The sequence below is a fragment of the Diadema antillarum genome, unplaced genomic scaffold, assembly GCF_040938485.1.
Source record: "Diadema antillarum isolate AM-2024a unplaced genomic scaffold, OU_Dant_1.0 seq00000981_RagTag, whole genome shotgun sequence".
Taxonomy (NCBI): domain Eukaryota; kingdom Metazoa; phylum Echinodermata; class Echinoidea; order Diadematoida; family Diadematidae; genus Diadema; species Diadema antillarum.
In genome coordinates this window covers 77,899-97,426 of record NW_027271821.1, presented here as the reverse complement: position 1 = coordinate 97,426, position 19,528 = coordinate 77,899, and the positions used below count along the sequence as shown (strand labels likewise).

General features: G+C 39.2%; 1 protein-coding gene across 1 annotated transcript in view; it reads left to right on the top strand.

Annotated features, from left to right (window-relative positions):
- The window catches only part of LOC139742174 (protein MTSS 2-like), a gene marked incomplete at its 3' end in the record, with an annotated part of 94,808 nt that overhangs the window by 5,678 nt on the left and 69,602 nt on the right, over positions 1-19,528 (top strand). The window contains exons 2-3 of the mRNA XM_071652748.1: positions 16,023-16,084; positions 17,960-18,033. Of these exons, the coding sequence (XP_071508849.1) occupies positions 16,023-16,084; positions 17,960-18,033 (136 nt within the window). The remainder of the gene's footprint in view (positions 1-16,022; positions 16,085-17,959; positions 18,034-19,528) is intronic.

Here is a 19,528-nt window from a genome sequence, read left to right as displayed (position 1 = left end):
GTGCGTAAACAAGCTTAGCCAGTATGGTCTGTTCGGTAAACCGTGACATGGTATTGTAGTACTGAAATGTTCGTATCATCAAGGCAAGGGATTCATTTTGGAAGGTAATATTTTCGTGTGTTATTAATTTCGCGAATAGCTCACGACTCGCGAAATTCGCGAAAATAAAACCCCCGCGAAATATATAGCGTATACAGTATACAATAGTGCCAAGTTAGTCCCTCTCTGACTGTGCAATACATCAGTACATACCTGACCTACAATGTATTTCAACACATGTTGCTCCCTGTCAGTTTTGTGTGATCCAAGATATACAACTGAAATCCTCTCTATCCAATGTGTTTCTCTTTTAATTTGTTTCCTACTTACTTGTACACTCCTCTTCTGATTCCCTTCTCACTATACTATTATTTGATATAACGATATAAGCAGTTGTGTATAGGCCTACTTGCCATATAAAAATTTTCAGTACATTATGTCTTGCCACTTGCAGTTCAACCATAGTGTAGGATTCCTGAGGGAGAAGTGTTCAGGCGACAATCCACCTCAGTTTTGTCATATGCTGTGTTTAACCCATTCCATCCTGAATTCTGAAGTCCCCATAGACTTGTAATACACAGGCCACCAGGTTTCCATAGGAAATGGATTACATTGTACATGTAAATCTCATTGATTTCACTCTGACAAACCCTGTCTTTGAGCTGTATTTTCCTTCAAATAAGAAAACTCTATAGTTTCAGCAGAAAACAGGGTGAAAATTGAGTTCACTATTTTTTGGTACATGGTACGTTATGTAATTTCATAGAATCTGTGAAAGAAGCTCAATTGTACAGCACTTGTACACATGTTATATGCATGATATGATTTTGACAGCAAAGTCAAGTTCTGCTTACGACAAGTTCGTCTTACGACAAGTTCGTTGCCACCCTTGCAAATGAAATTGTAAACTAAACCTTTATCTAGCTGCATAAAGTTGTGATTGTACAATCTTCTCAGTTTATGAAATATTTCAATGAAAAAAGGAAGCACATGATATGTTGTAGTGTTTTAATCAGTCTGCAATATGGTGTTCATTTTGCATTTTATCAATTCTTTCATTTAATACTCTTATAGTGCTGTCTCTATTCCAAGACTTCCTTTTCCTGAATGATAAGATTCATGCTCATACATGTAATTCTGTAACAATTAGTGGATCTCATGTGTTACATTGTAGACATATCTCTAGGTATTCAGTCATAAATGTATTTGTTGTTAACTACAATATACATGTACTTTATAGTAAATATTGCTATTATTCCAATATCAGTTACTTTTTTACAGTCATTAAGCAAAGCGTGTAAATGGTATCAGGAGTTGAAGACATACCTACTTTAGATACCTTTGTGCTTTGCCTTATTTCTGCTTGCAGTGTGTTGTCCTGGCATTGAGTTCATGGAGAGGACACAAACTCTAGTCAAAACCTTTAATTATAGGTCTATGGAAGCCATTTCAAGCTGCAGAATGAAACCTCATAGTGTCCACACCCTACCATGCATGCCACACTGTCCACGGATGCAATGGATGGTTGTTTCTAGTGTGCGCGGGACGAGATAATTTCACAGCCAGCTTTTTATGCGATGCTTGCTCCCTCCCTAATTATTAATAGCCAATCAATTTGAAAAAGGGGAGTGATGACGTGCTGCTACCATGCAAGCATGCCGCGGGAAGACGGATGATAGCAGGCCTTGTACAGACCAACAACCATTTATGAAATTATCATAGCCTGCATGAATGGCGTTACACTCCAAGCTATTCATGCATTCTCAAGGCTTCATGTCTGGTGAATTGAATGAAAGCAGCACAGATACAGTGTCTAGTGCATCATACATTGTATGTGACGAGATATTTGTCTCGTTGTATTAAGGGGATTGTCCTGCCAGCAGCACTGTGAAAATCTCTTTCCCCGGGAATGGGAATATTGATTTCTCCCACTGAATACAATGAAGTATTCATATTCCATTACATGTAGGCTGGTGAATGCAGTATATGAATGTATACATGTACACACGTATGCTCAGCTTCTGTAGCTTGTCATGGTAATGAATATGCCTGTAAAATTACAGTAATATAATTACAGTGTACAATTGTGGTGAAGCACATTGCTCTGTCTGCCCCCCCCCCCCCCCCCCCCCCAAAAAAAAAAAAAAAAAGAAAAGAAAAAATGAAGAGAATCATTTATGCCTTCAAACGATTCATTTCAGGAGCAATATTTATTGCACATACCGACACGTGTAGGGCACCTACATTGTACATGTACATTTATGTACTGTATGATACAAAATCATCTGTATAATACATCACATTCACAATTGTACATTCTACGTACTGTAAGATTTAGTCACTGCATGTATAACTGTATGACTCTGCAATGATTTTTTATTTGGAGAAAAATAAGACCTGATTATAATATTATTTAATGGTAAACATTGAAGAATTTATACTTTGGAGAGACAGTCATGACTCCAAAATCCATGAAAACAATAACAGTGTAGGCCTACAGCCACGCATATGTGTCCATTGTATAATGAAAGATGAACATTCTAAACATTCATCTTGGATACTTCTCGATTCAAAACTGTCTTAGTACTGCATATATGTATTTCCAGCTAATCCAATTCCAGCAGCTGCTAATTGTGACCTCTGAAGCACTGTTTGCATTTCAGATTCTTATTTCTATGATGTAATAACTGATGCTTAACCACTTTAGGTACATTGTACAAGGTACACTATCATCAGATTACATTGAAACTCTGATCATGGGTCCAATGTTTGTTGTACATAATGTATGAAGGTTAAGTTTGTTATGAAGATGAATTGGATCACTGATGAAAAAAAAAATCTTCTCTGTCATACTCACACACACACACACACACACACACACACACGGTCTCTGACATCATGCCCTGCAATCCTTACATGGTAATGTTTGTCTGTGCTGTGGATTTTTTGTGTGCTTTGTTTTATTTTTCGATGAGCAGACATTGTTTGTACATGCACATGGGCATTTCCAGAGTAAAAGGGTACTTTTCAGGAATGTCGCTTTATTTTCTGTTTCCAGAGTGCATACCCCCCCCCCCCCCCAATAATACACTCTTTCAGAACAGTTTAATTAGAGATAAGTTTGCCCCAAAATTGCTTGCCTTTAAAGAAGCAATCTAGTAGAATTTTGCCAAAATGAAAAATTTTAGGGTAACATACACGTACCATGCGTACGTAACATGGACAGACGAATATGTGATAGTTTTGTCCGTCCATGTTCTACATGTACATTCACCACTAAGTCTAGAAATGATAGAAAACACAGTGTTCAGAATTTTAGGGCTGTTACTATCATTTCTTACCAATTTAGGCCATGCTATTGAAAAACAACAAATTTTCAGTGAGCATTCATTATTTGACCATCATACAATATGTATGCTAATATACATTCCGTAGATGTCTGTCCATCATTACATAATTACCCTCCCAATTTTTTTTATTTTGGCAAAATTCTAGTAGATTGCATCTTTGAAGCAATTTTGGGGCAAAGTTTTCTCTCATGAAACTGTTGTAAAAGATCATATTTTATGGGGGGGGGGGGGGGGGGGGGTAATGCACATTGGAAACAGAAAATAAAGTGACATCCCTGAAATGTACCCTTATACTGTGGAAATGCCCATATACAATGTTGTATGTATATATGCAATCTCACAATTTGTGAAATCCTGCTCTTCCCTACTCCCATCCACTCTTACCCTGATTTTCATCACTCCATAGCATCCTGTCATCTGCTGTTGTAGAGGGAAGGTTTTAATCACTGGTCAAGTTTGATCACGCTGGAAGCAGTTGCCGGCTTCTCGGAAGTTCAAGCATGAATTGTGAGGATCATCTGCATGCATGCTTTGCCCCCTAAATTCTCTCCATTACTTTGATCTCCTGCGTAGTCACACATGTGATCTCATTTCAAAGGGAGGCAATGTGGGATGTGGGATGCCCCTGGTGGTGCAGTGCATGGGGTGGACGGTCCAAAAATTCTGTTGCTATAAGCTGAGGAGATGTGTCCATAGAAATGCCGCACGCACACATTTTTCGTATCATTTGCCTACCGATTATATAGCATTGACTTGTGGCTTGGTTTCTTATGTTCACAATACTCTCTCTTCAGATGCAGCATATGAAGGGTAATAAATAATATGCATTGTAGCTGCTTTGAATTATGTTTGTGATGCATATTTAGTCTTAATTCTTTATATTGTACATTACATTGTATGACATATAATTTCATGTAATGACTTATATTTTTCCTTTGAACTTATTGTCATGAAATCATTACTTTCTGTAGCTTTGTATTCAAAGTTTTAAGAGGAGACGCACCATTTTTATATGCAAAAACTAGTCAGGTTTACACATAATGCAACAAGAACACACATGTCATCAAAGCATGTGATACACAACTTGATACAGACTTTGAATAGCATTGGATTGAAACCAAGTGTTGCACACATACACTAAACATCTTTGAGATGAAAGTAACATGACAGGAAATTCCGAGCTGGCGAGTTCACTGAGATGAGGATGTCAATGACCTGGGAAATATGTCCCTCCTGCTACTATGCAGGTATGGCCAACTCCAGCTGATTCGGTATTCCACTCGTTTGTAAAAGCAGGTTTTGCCTTATTCCAGTGCTTGGCACATGAGGATGTACGCTTGAATTTCTTGATTTGGCAGAAGGCTTGAAATACGCTGTATGTGCAGTGTATTTATTGTACATAAATATGCACTAGTGCCCTTTATGCTGTTGTTTGCAGGCCATCGTCATGTTGATTGTAGATGATCATTGCTACATTGTATAAAAGACCATCCCTCTCAAGTGGTGTGGACATCTGCCCTTCTGCATCAACAGAGTGCATGCAAAAGAGCAAATTGTGCACACTGGAGTAATGGTACATGCAGTGCCTGTCCGCCACACTTCTGAATGTATCATCAGATCTTCAGAGAAGAACAGCTCCTGCACATAGTACCCATGGGATACCCCAGTTAAATTGGTCTGCTGCATTTGAAGATTTGTTTTGGCGCAAAACTGATAACAATGATGATCTGAAAACAAGGTTATGTTTTCTCTAGATGGTTGTGACTCAAGTTTATTGTTTTGTTTTACTTTATTCATCAAAATTGTTTTTCTTTCTTTATTTCTTTATTCATTCCGCCCGTCCGTCCATTCACCCATCCATTCATTCATTCATTCATTCATTCATTCATTCATTCATTCATTCATCATTCATTCATTCATTCATTCATTCATTCATTCATTCATTCATTCATCCATCATTCATTCATTCATTTATTCATTCATTCATTCATTCATTCATTCATTCATTTTTTGTGCCTGCAATTATAGCTAAAAATGAAGCCTACACATTCAGCACCCAGTATAAACCGTTATGCCGTGAGGTTCTGTCAGGATTCTTCATGAATGAAGAGTGTGAGGCTCTCTGCAATTCTGTTTCGACTGAGCAAATATTACAACCTCCGTGCTTTGCATTCTACTCCGCCTCACTCTCTTTCTCTCTCCTATCCCCCATCTCCCCTCTCGAGAATGATATTGGAAGCTTGAATGAAGCTTGCTGGATTTTCTGCCCCTTTCATCTTTCACGCGGGAGATTTATTCCACTTGTGTGCATTTACATTCAGAAGTAGTGATGAAGGAGAATTTAACCAGTCCCATGAATTCTAGATGTCCCCCCCCCCTTCCACCCCTCCCCTACACACATGCACTTGACATGAGATGAAAATGATGTTTTGCAAATTATGCTCTTGGCTTGCCCAGTACATATAAGTCTGATGTGGAGTTATAAAGTACATTGATATACCACCATCATCTCTTCATGGCTTATATACAGAGCATTTTTCGTGACCTCAAATAATGATGATTCATATTACAATTAGTCCTATTCAATGCTAATGAGGAATGAGTTGAGACAATGTGCTTGTAGCAGAAATCCCAATACAATGACTGAATGATGGTTTGAATTTTCTCTGCCGAATAATACACAGTGAACCCATCAGTATTCTTTTTTCTTTCCCAACAAAATACTGTAAAGTAACAACAACATCAAAGCCCACCTCTATTGAATACTTCAAGCTACGATATACTTGATGTTGTATATCACAGTCTGTATTGCTGAAATTTAATGCAGTCTGTATGCTGGTAATTACATGGGTAGATATTTTACCATGATCATTCATACCGTATACAAAGTCCATTATATTACCTAGGTACATGTACATTGTACAAGTTGTATGTGTCCAAGGTGATGATAATTGTATGACGAATGATAACATGGTATGTATTTATAAAATGGATCGTAATCCCGAAGAGACAGAGAAATTCCCAATAGGTTTACTGTGAGATATTCCCATAAATGCGCCCAAGAGGAAAATGTGGACACTCTCAACTTGATTGCAAATTTACAGCACGCTCAGGATTAGATTGGCATTGTGGCATGATTGCTTTGCTGATAAAAAGCACGTCAGGAGAAGAGTGAGACACAACATTTTACTGTAATGACCAGGCATAGGGTACTGAATACTTAAGTGGAACAGTGAATCCTGATTTCTGTATTTCGTGTTTTAAAGTTATGACTCAGTGCATTTTTCTTAACAATTTTTTCCCCCATCTTTTCTTCTTTTCCACACTATGCTCTGAGTTTTTGTAAAGTTGTGCAAACCACTTGTGCAAATATTAATTTGTATGGACATTGGAAAGGGAACAATGAAAATCAGAGATTGGGAAATATGATATAAAGGAGACCAGTAGTCAATGGTACTCAATTGTGAGGTGAGCTGAATGATATATGTGTTTGCATTTATCGTTGTATGCGTCTGTGACAGAGTTGAATAAATACAACCTTTTATTTCGCCCTTTTTTCATCAGACTGCACAGTTGGAGGTGTGTTCATGATCAAGGTTGTTTGGTGGTGCAGTTTTCTGTGAAAGCTAAACTGTCAAAGCATGGAAAGGCTTGTGTTTGAGGAAGGCTAGGTCACCATTCCCTGTGTGATGGACGATCAGTAGACCATTTATTCTCTGACGCAAAGAACATTTTTTTTTCTTTTTTTTTAGTGTGTGTGGTTGAATATGTACAATGCATGTGCTAGTATTGATTGCCCAGATCCTAGATCCTAGAGGGCTGTTGAATCCGGTTATACATGTTATACTTCAAAAAGCACACAGCCAGTATAAAGAATGTGTGCAGATGAGGTCATGTTTTCCTTGTCATGGCAATGTGCTCCCTTTGTATTGACCACAGTTTTAATAGCATTGCTGGTAATGAGGTTGCTGCAAAGAGGTGTGGGATTTTGAGGGCATGCAACGTCTGCAGAATATATAGTAGTTTTAATTCTTGATGAATAGATTTTGTTCTGTGCTTTTTTCTCCCGTTACCATGGCAGTGCAATCAGTGGAAAGATTGCTTTTGTGACTTGCATTCGCTCACATAATAAAATCTCCATGACACTTTTTGTGCCATATGTTTGCAGCTTTTATTTCCTAGAACAAAAGTTCAGTGGTGTGCACAACAATCAGCGGTTTACAATAATGAATGTGCCACTGTTACTTCATGCCCGTAGATATGCTACTTGTAGCTGGCAATTCTCAGTTTATATTGCATGCAATATCCATTATAATTAAAAGGGAGCAGTAACATTCCCTTATCGCTTTTGAATTAATCATGTAGTTTGTTCTACATTGATTCTGTATGCAATTACAAATTGTATATTGATATGTGGGGGAGGGGGGGGGGATGGGGTCAACTAGTAGAGCACATCACCTACACTGCACTTGATTACAATTTTTACACAGACTAGAGAGTTTGAAGGCATAATTTACCATTTGCAGAAGAAACAAAAACCCAGCATTAGTGCTTTAAAATAGTTCTAAAAATGTGAGTTGGGAATAGAAACAACCACTGTAAAAATTTGAATCTGTATAATCAAAGTTAAGTATTGTTAAAGGACAAGTTCACCTTCATATACATGTGGATTGAGTGAGGGCAACAATATTAGTAGAACACATCAGTGAAAATTTGGGGAAAATCCGACAATCCATTCAAAAGCTATGAATTTTTAATGTATCTGTGCAATCACTGCTGGAGGAGAAGACTACTACAGTGCATGATGTCACATGCGTACAACAATATAAGGAAAATAAAAAGAGAATTTCACAAAACTTGACTTTTTGAATAAAGTGCACATTTCTTCGACATTTAACTGACTTATGTTAGGGGTAATGTTATTTCCCCTGACTTCTGAAAGAGAGAAGTCGAGTGTTCTTTTATTATGAAAGAAAAGTGAGAATATCTTGAATTTTCTTTATACTTTCTTTATATACACTGTAGTTGTACTCATGTGACATCACAAGCTATAGTAGTCTTCTCATCCAGCTGTGACTGAGCAGAAACTTCAAAAATTCATAACTTTTGAATGGATAGTCCGATTTTCCTCAAACTCTCATTGATGTGTTCTACTAACATTGCTGCATTCACTCAACCCACATGTCTATGAAGGTGAACTTGTCCTTTAAATACACAAAATGTGAACAATAGTTATAATAAAAATGTTTTCCAACCTAAACTGCCTGCAGTTATGGTTTAATGAGAAAAATACTGATATCTCCTTATATTCTAGGCTTTATTGCAAAAATTTAATATGGTAACAAGGATGTTTTGTGATACAATGGACCTAGACATAGATGCGTCAAATATGATATCTTGAACATTTTTTTAAATCACTGCTCCCAAAGGTAAACAGGACCTTTTTTTTAAAACCCTTACTGTGCTGTGTTTGCTAGTTGGCACCCATGCTGGAGCACTTTCTTTGCCCACTGGCACAGATGTCCATGAATAGAGATGATCTAATCCCTTTAATCCCTATTGTGTCACATGGCCTTCCTGTTGGACTGAAGCACCTTGCTATACCTGATTGAGCGCGCTATTAAACTTGATAACTACATTGTACATGTCAAGTTTGCTTGGATTACTGAATGCTGGTATTAGAAATGTTTGGCATGTTAAATGCCTGAGCACATAAAGACTAGCATAGAATCTGATAATCTTTGCTTTTTTGATTTGTAATACAAAGAGGTCTATTTACCTGCATAAAGATCCAAAATAAAACTTTCCTGTATCAATAGTCATGTTTATTTTATGTCTACAGTATATACATTAAAGGAGGGCAACTGAAACTATGGATAGTAGCAGAACTACATGTATACTGAGAAGGTGTACAGGTAGGATGAATGTGATTGTGTGCTTTCAACATTAGAATGAATCCTGCATTGAAATGAAGTGTAAATAAATAAACATTCCGAAGAAATTGCACAGTAGTAATAACTGCAGGAACTTCCTGTCCATGGGCAATTTAGACTTGAGTTTCTGAACATTGAATTACACAACTTTACACTGTATTACCCCAAATGCAAAATGTTCAGCTGACAGTGTAAATCAAACTTCACAGTTTCTTGTATGTAGCATGCATACAGTATAGATAAAGCATGTAGTATTGCCACTGCCAAACAGCGGTTCATATTAATGTCATGTTCTGCATCGTGTGTTTGGAGTGGATAGACAGTAGCAGAAAGCGGAAGGAAGTCCTAAAAAGATTCTTTGTAGATTTGTATCCAAGTTGCCATAATGCGATAACAATCTGTGCCCAAATCCTGCTTTACTTGAGGAGCCGCATCCATCTGCAATGCTCTTTCCTCCTCTTCCTCCTCCCCCTCCCTGCCGTCTAACTCCCTCTAGAAAAATCCCTTTTCTTCTCCTCCTCGAACTTCGTCATCAGTCTGGGCTTTGCTGATGGCGCACTTCCTGGCGTAATATCTCCCCACAAGATAATCATCTCATTCTGGCAGCCCCTCATCAGGCATCGGCTCCGATTCCTCTCCCTCGCGATGGCGAGAAATCGGAATTGTCGCTCGTTTGTGATAACGATGGAGCGACAATGGACTCGAATTGCCCTCTAGAGACGTGTTCGCCAGGGGGACTGTTTATACCGCATCTAAGAGCCGAGAGAGGTGGCCACACAGTGCATTGTTGAGTTTTCAGCAAATCCGACTGTTTTCCAGCGGAGATGGACACTGAACTTCAGTTTCATCCCTTGACGAAATGTACCCCATATTCATCGTGTGCGCAGTGTGTGTGTGTCTGTTTGTCAGTTAGTTTGTGTTCATGTGTGTGTGTGTCATGTGGTGATGTGATTTAATACAGTTGTAATATCCACTTAAATTCAGCCCACTAATGATCTTTGCCTATCAAGATGATTAAGGAATTAAGGGCTGCTACCAATACTACGATAATAATGATACTGCCATAGCTGCTTGATAGCAACTGTGCCGGTTATGTAATCTTGGTCTCATTATTAATGTTGCACATTTGAGCATCACTGCCATGCCCTCACTACATGCATTGTGGAATAAGAGATTTCTGTGTGTGTATAATGTGTGCCAGGTTGACTGAAACCCAAGTTCACACAGTCTCCTGGTTGCCTGGCAACAGACCTTTCATGTGCCACATCTCACACCCACACCCAGGTGTAGTCTTGTGTCCAGCTCTTTCTGAGGAGCTTTTCCTCGAAAGATCCTTGTCAGACCCAAGGTGAAAGACATTTGGCTGCATAGAGCCTTGTGCATCATCGATTTATCTGGAGAACTAGAAATCTATTATAGAAACAGCAGTAAAGTTTAGAAATATCATCTTTGACATAGCAAATGAGGTGTCACTGTTGTTATGGGAGCAACATCCATCTTTCGTACACTGTTAAGAGATTTTACCATGTATGATGTTATACAGCTGGTCCCACCAATCATTGAAAATGAACTTTTGCTTGGGGATTTAAAGGGAATCTCTGCTCCATGTTCAAAAGTTGATTTCAATGAAAAGAAGTGAAACACTCAGAACAGAGTAACAGAAAACTTGATTAGCAATTCAATTCATGCACTCCTTCCCTGACTGCACAAGTTACACTACAATTCAAAACCTTACCCAAAAGCTACACTTGAATCAATTGGGTCCCAAAATGGAGGTACAGGATTAACTTCACTGACAAGTAATTCTGGGCAGAGATGAACAGGAGATGGAGAGTCTCAGATTGCCAATTACAAGACAAATTGCAAAATGATTAAATGAAAAGAATAATAATGATGTAGAGAAAATGAGAATAAAAGAGGGGAACAGAGATAGCAAATTGATCTGCCAAGCGACATGCTAGAAAGGGTAAACTTCTCTGAATTCTCTAATCATTAGATATCAGTTGTCATAATCTACGTATGCTGTCGTAGAAAGCTGTCATGCTGTGAGTGATTGTTGGTGCAAATTCTAGCTTTGAGAGCAAGATTATTTTTAGTGTGAATCTTCAAAAGTATGATTACAGTTCTGTATAGAACTTTGTATCCTCTGGAGGTATTCTTGAGTATGACTAAAGCTGAAAATTTTATGTGAAAAACTGTGCACTAAACCTGAGCAGGTGTGAGAGCATTGAATTGCTGAATGTGATTATTGATTATTATGTGAGAGAAACTCTTTCAGTGCTCGAACTGAATGGAACTACAGTGTATTTTTAGAGCAGATGGTACTGATTGATGGTGTTTACATGGGTGATGTGTGTGTGTGTGTTTAACAGTTGATGACTTCCATGTGAATACATGCATTTAGTGAGTCAGAAAGAGCAAAATTAATGTTTTTGAATCCGTGATGAAGTGAAAACATCTAACAGCCCCCCCCCCCCCCCCCAATCACATTATTTTGCCTTGTGCACCCAGATGGCTGGTAGACATGTATAGCCAGGTGGCTTTTCCCTGTTGTGGTTTTGGGCAATGAGATATTGTATACACTTTGTACATGGCGTATGAACACATTTTTGTTTTCAAACTCTGACTTGCACAGCACAGCTGACGCCATTCAAGTTAGATCTTCTTACAGCATGTTCGATATTATTGTATGTGCACATCAGCTTTGGCAGCCTGTGTGTACTCTGAAAGTCTTTTTTTCCTCTCTCTATCTGACAAAACATGAGTACTCGTGTGATGCATAAAATGTTAATTGCTATTATATGAGATGCGCTGGTTTCATAAACTTTGCGATGGGACCTCCCCTATCTCTGAGTTGTTCACCGCTCACCGCTCACCGCCTCTCAGCCGACATTTTCTCTGAAGCCGGCCCCCGCCAGATGGGTGTTGTGTATAAAGGCGATGGCGTGACGCAAAAGGGTTTCATGTCGATTTGGAGAGTGTGTGATCACAAAACTGTGACCGGAGAATGGGTGTGTGTGTGTGTGTGGGGAGGGAGGGGGGGGGGGGGGGGTGGAGGGGATGAAAGGGATTTGGGGGTGGGGGGTCCACTCACCACCAAAATGTGAGGCCATTGTTGAAAGAAGCTGTAATTAAAGTGAAATTGAGCATGAGTCATGGCCATCAAAGCCAGTTCAGATGCGGGGAGGAAGAGCAAGATGCTTATCTTGTGGTGACATGATGGGGAACATGACCGGTAAAAGAATGATGCGCTCCTGGTATAGGTCTGGCAGCCAATATAGACCCACCACCGAAAACTCTCGACTGGACAGCAGACGATGAAGCTCCCAGAGACATTTTATTTATTTCTTTTTTTTTTTTTGGGGGGGGGGGAGTTAATCATTTTCCCATCAACTCATATTTTGAGAAGGTGCCAACATTTTTCCCTGTAGCCATGCCTTTACATTTACGTGAGCATATCTTTGAATTTCAAGGGAAAAAAATCAAATCCTTAATTACGAAAATGGGAAATTTTGCAGTGTGGCCAGAAACATTATCATGATGGCATGCATGCACAATGTGTGAACACTCATAAATATGTGTACGTGATGACATCATTATTCTGTACCAGAGTGTTGCAGTAATTTCACTAAATTATGCACTATGCGATGTTTTCCCTGCATGGGAGTGATGCTGGGTAGTATTCTTGGAGTCTTAATCCCAGCATTGAATTGACAGCATAAAAGTTGGACACAATTTAACATGCTACAATTATAAGGGTTAGCACAATATGTTTACTAGTGAGTTCTGTGTTGTATGGACTAAAGAGAAATCATAATAGCCTGGTAATTTTGAGGTTGTAATGCAATGATTGCCAATGCATTAAAAAAAAAATATATTTCACATTTGCTATGTTATATTAGGGCTTTATGTTTAACTTAGTAAGTAAAATGTTGATTCTGACGTGGATTTTTTTGGGGGGTTTTCTTTATTTCAACAAGAAAACTGATACTATAAGTTAATAAATGCAGCCCTTTTAAGAGGCAAGTCAATTTTTTGTTGTTGTTGAAGAGTGAAAAACAAACAAACATTGATTTTATTCTTCAGAAGGGCAAGCAGAGAAAAAGTTAGTACCAGCTCCTGGTTATGTGATTTTCTCCTGTCATTTCATATCTTGAAATGACTTGATACTTTATAATAAAGTGAATTTTATTTCAAGTCCTGCCTTTTAGAACATTGAAGTAAGTACGGCCTACTGTGTATGATAACAATATGCCACGTGGAAATTTCATATTGTTCCATGATGTTGATCTAAATTAGGTTGTACCGACAGTCCTCGCAAATCACCAGTATTCGACAATTTAGGTGTGTACATGGCGCATTTCCTATCCTCTCAATCTCTGTCTCATTTGCCCGACAATGAAATCGGCTCGGCCTGGGGCTATCATTACCGTCAAAGCCGTCAAATGTACACAGATATATTGAAGCCGCTGCCACCGCCACTGACTGAGATGTCGGAAGAACTGGCATTGTGTGTGCATGTTTGTGTGCACACACTCATTTAAGGCTGTACTGCGGGGATTGGCCAGATGACTCGCCTACCCAAAGGTCAAATAGATGTCAGGGAGATGCCCCTTGTTGTAGGACGGGGGCGTGTGCAGCGCAGTTTTTGTATCGATGACACGTTCACATCGCCCCGACAGTCGAGTTTGATATTGCTCCAACCAATCAACATCACACTGACATCAATATGTAAGAGTAAGTGCGCACACACACAAAGTGGTGGGTGGCTTGTGGGATTACTATTAATTGAAAGTGGAGAAACGAGTAGGTAGGGTTAGACATTACTGATGGCCCAGTGGCCACGGGACCTCTAAAAATTGATGTCCGACCACATCCTAAAAAAGCTCTCCCCTAGTGGCCCGATCACACAGCTAAAATTCCAAAAAAAAAAAAATTATATTTTGTTTATCATTTTGGGCAAACAGAATTTCAAATTCTAATATTTTAGTGGCCCAAATGGGCTACCAGAAAAAAAGTTAGTGTTGAGCCCCAAACATCAGGTATGATGTACAACACCAGATCAACTGACCATCCATAGCAGAAGCATTAATTACCAAATGTTGATGGATGTCTCAATTTTTGCCTCATTTCATGTGACACCAACTCATCCAGAATTGAATTCATTCACATCCACCTGAGTTGAATTTAGTAGTTATATGTTCTTAACTGTATGGATCTGTAGGTCACAGTTTTCATTGAGTTGCCTAACGAGTGATTTAATGTTTTTATGAGTGATATCTTGGGTAGATATTGACGCAGGATGCCCTACTGGGATTGGTATCGAAATATGTCTACTTACGAAATATCTATGTCTCCATAGCATGAGGCACCATGTAGGCGGTGTGTATCAACTTTTCCATGTTTGAAATGTTTTCAATACCCATTATCAAAATGTTTTCAATACCCATTATCAAAATGTGTTTACAAATATATATATATGCCTTTCAGATTGTGCTTCTTGAGTTGTTGCATTCATCAACTCTGTCTTGAGTTGATTGGGAGCTCTTGTCACTGCAGAGCTTCATTGTGCAGTTTGACCTGAGGAGCCAAGATGTGTATTTGGCTGTGGTTGGTGTGGGCAGGTCTGAGCTATAAACACATTTCTGGCACAAATGCATTTGCAATTGCACTTTTTCAGTGTTTCAGAAACAGGTTTCTAACCCCATAATCAAAATAGCTTTGCATTCATCAACTGCCCAAAATTCCTTGAAAGTTGTTTGGAAACATTGATTCTACACCAAACTGAGCATTGATAAACGTACCCCTAGGTATATATCATTAGCTGCAGAGAATTTTACATTGTGTGTCATTGATGGGAATTCAGTCATGTATGTTTATCACGTTGGACTATTGTGAATCTCACTGGTGTGATGTGTGCTATGGTGTCACACCTCTGAACTCTGTGCAGTGGGCATTTTGCAGTAATTTTTGATGCATTGTTTGAGTCGTTTGTTGAAGTTAATTTCAATTCTTCATGAGCAATCAGAAGAAAACAAATATGTGAGATGGCATTGTTAGTCTCATATCTATAGGAAGTTCATTTCCCTTGATTGGCAAATAGTGGCAGCAACAGTAAACATGAAATTTTTGTTGGTGTGTTAGTCTCCTCAAATTGTATGCTCTACTGGACTGGAACGAAAATAATGACAGCCGACTATTTGAGGCGATATCAAAATCTGTATGAATGTGTACTATTGTCTGAAATTGCAAACAATGTTCACTGAGATTGTCATGTGTGAGGTTTTAAAAGTCCAGGGAAAAAAGGCTTCAACTTTATGGTGATCAGTAAGAAGCTGATATACAATATAAGACTATCTGCATGTGTGATATTAGTTTTGCATTGTTTGATCATACAGCTGCTACAGCTGTATACGTGTTTGTGTAGACTGTATTTGATAAAGAACATGCCCCCCACCCAAACTGGAGACTATTAAACTTCTCTTACTTGCCCATGTTAGGACTGGAGCAAGGCAAGGGCCTGATATTTTTAAGCATAATTTTGGTTTCCCTTGACAAGTATGCAAGTACTGTACACCTTGTAGCTTTGTTACACTCTGCCCCGCAGAAAAGATGTGTTTGAAAGCATGTCTCTGTCCATAACCAGTGATGAATCTGTGTCTTTTTTAAAACTCGACTTCTCTGTTTTGTCTTCATACAGTCTACTGCTCCTCTCTGGGATGATTTCAACAACAAGGCTGGCAAGCTTCACACACAGCTGAAGTAAGTCGACAACTCTGACTTTCTTCAAGTCATATTCCAGATCGTTAATTCTCAATACATGTAATAGGGGATCACTCTGGTTTGGTAGATATGACTGTGGACATCTTCAACTAGAGATCATTGGTTCAAACCCTGGCTGGTGTTTATATCCTTGGACAAGATATTTCACCCACAATGTCCCTCCCCCCCCCCCCCCCCCCCCCCAAGTGACCCAGATGTATGGGTACCTGAGTGGGAGTGATAGCTGAACTAGGGCAGGAAAATATTGGCCACTTTGTAGTTCCACTTTGCACATGAGCAGAAAAAGTTCATTTGTACCAATAGGCATGTTATTTGTACCACTCAAGTAAAAAAACTTCATGCCAAAATATGATACGCTAGCCATTTTCACGCACAAGTGATGAATCATTCACATCGAAATTTTTTGACTTATCACAGTAATTACATTGGACGTAGCCTCTCTCGTCACCTACCAGTACACTAGACAAAAATCTGTCGCAGATGCAGAAATGAAGAAAATCATAAACATACACGCTCTCTCTGCATGCATAGGCCTACATACTTGGATATGTGTGGAATGCACAATTTCAATTACATGATTACTTGCCGCCATTGTGTAATTCCTCAAAAACAATTTTTAATATAGACAAATTCCCCCCCCCCCCCCCCCGCTTCGTACTCTTTGTATCATGGTGGCCATGATACTTGGTTGCTTGGATGATTGCTTTTTGTCATAATTGTGGAGTCACTATCAATCCTCGTTCCGCTAGGTACGCCGTATGATGTATGACTCATCCCTGAAAAGCCACATTGATTTATTATGGTGGATATGCGAATCAAAACTCGGCCAAAATGGGCATAATGCTGGTATGGGGAAACACTCACTCAAAGAAGAAATATGGACCTTTTGATGTAATCCCCACTTCCTGAGTAAATGAACGTGGCACAGTAAGGGGATGGATGAAATGAAATTGATTAGTGATATCTTTGGCGGGTAGTGTAATCAACCTTCCGACAGCGGTTTCTTTACATTCCTTGTAGTCACAGGTCACTCATTAGGGGTAGGATCTTCAGACTGCACTTTTGGAATAAACACAAAAATTGAGAGATATTAAAATATGCACTGAATATTCCCCTTTCTTTTCCCAAACATCTTACATTTGGGGAATTATTACATGTGAACCAATTTTGTGATGTAAATATAAATTACTAGTGTAGTTTGCTGTGGCCACCTTCATTTCAAATGCAGCCACTTTGCCCCGTAATAAATGGCATAAAATGCACGCATTTTTCTGTCAGGAAAAACATGGAAGAAAACTCTGATTTGTTTATATGGCCTGTTTGTCATTTCATGTGTCAGTAAGGGCAAACAAGATGTTCATGCACATTTTCATTTTTCCTTTTAAAAGGTCGTTGACATTGAAATGAATGTATTGTCCAGCCATCCAAGTAATTTTGCTGACTTTATGTTTGAGACCTCCATTGCACAATTACAATGTTCTGTTGAAGCAAGCAACTCCTCTGCAGATTTTGTTAAGTTTATTAGTATATATCCCTCTTGTTTTTCAGTCACTGATTTGTTTTCCCATGATCCAGAACTATCGACTAAATACTAGGACTGTGACCCTCTTTAACTATCGACTAAATACTAGGACTGTGACCCTCTTGTAAGAGTTTTATATTTAGTTATGTTTTGCAGCTGCCAAAATTCAAAGATGGGGGGGGGGAGGGGAAGGGGGATATCAGAAAGGAGAGATAAGCTGATAACTGCTCTGACAGAATGCTGATGACCCAAATGTCAGCGATTGTCTATTCATCATTCACGGGCTATCTCAATGTATTTGTCTATTTCTCTTTCGATGTTTGTCTATTCAGGGCCACCATCACTGTCTTGTCAGCCTTCCTGGACGCCTTCCAGAGACTGGCAGACGCCGCAACGAATACAAGAGGTATGAATGATGAGACTGTTAGATTCCATCGGGATGATGTTGGGGGTTCAGTGCTGTCACTTCAGTGCCAGAAGGTTGTTAATGCACCATGTTCTGTGGACCATGATTTGCTTTTAATGAGTTTTGCACTGGTCATTGTAGACTCAGTGAGGATGATTTATTCTTGATGAATTGGGACTTGCTGTAGCGTAAGCACAGAAAGGTTGTTAGTGCTGCACATTCTTGGCAACCTACTGCAATGACATAACTCCCCACTAACCTGCTCTTGATGAATTGTATGTCAGCTTCTTGATGGTAAAGCATTTTATGCTTGACTGTGGTGCAGTCTTGGGTGTGGTACCTTGGTCAAGTCCTCAAATTCTGCAGTACAAATAATGTGTACATAATGACAATGGTAATGATGATGATGATGATGATGATGATAATGATGATGATGATCTTGATGATGATGTCATGACTTCACTGTAAAGATGGTTCAAAATATTATTGGACTCAGAATCATTATGATGCAGGCCATGGATACTGTTTCTTTGCAGTTGGATTCACACTGATAAAAACCAAAAGCATGGAGGGATTTTTTTTCCCTTTTAAATGCAGCTCCACATACCTTCCAGGCTGTAACTCATTGTGTGTTGGCGTAAAAATCATGGTAATAACCGTATAATAACTGTATACATGATGCTTTTATAGGGAAATGTTTCTTCATCTGGACGTTTATGCCCATCATGGAGTAGGCCTACAGCTCTGTAGGCAGTTATATCACACCAGAAGTGTAATGTCTATGATGTATTGTTTAGGCCCTATATGTTTCAAGTGTGGCCACGATCTGGAGTGTGCTTGACGTATTCCATTCATCGATGATGCACTGTATGGCTCATAAATCAGGTGCTTCAGTGCAAGCCAAGTGTCAGATATGCAGGCTTTGTCCCGTGCCTGCCCCCCCCCCCCCCCCCCCATGTGTCTCAGTTTTTTTTCTCTGTGCAGAGCAGATGAATACAAAAGTCATCCAATAGAGCTAGAAAAAAATTGCCCCTTTTATGTGCTCAAACGTGTTATTGAAGAAAGGATCTGACAGTAATGTGCCTGTCCATTTAAAAAAACAGACGTAAAAAATAAAGAAGTTGGTGTTGATAGATGAGCAAGTTCATTAACCCTCCCCCCCCCCCCCCCAAAAAAAAAGGAAGATATGTGTAATAGCCAATATCTTGTTCACCGAAATATGCAGAGAAGGTAGAGTGTACTTGAGCCTAGCCAAGGCTTAGCTCCTGTTATTGTGCCATAATTAGCTAACTATGGCTGCCTCCTCCTGTGGATATAGCTGCTTGGATTTGCCGACAAAGTAGCAATGACAAGTCAGGAAATACCTTGTTGAGGGTGCGGGCGATACGTCGATATCACAGTTACAGCAACTATACCCTAACAGTTGGCCTTTATGGGCTCCAGGCGAAAGAAGAGATGATGCGACCTACTTATCTCAGGTGTAATTCAGAATTTC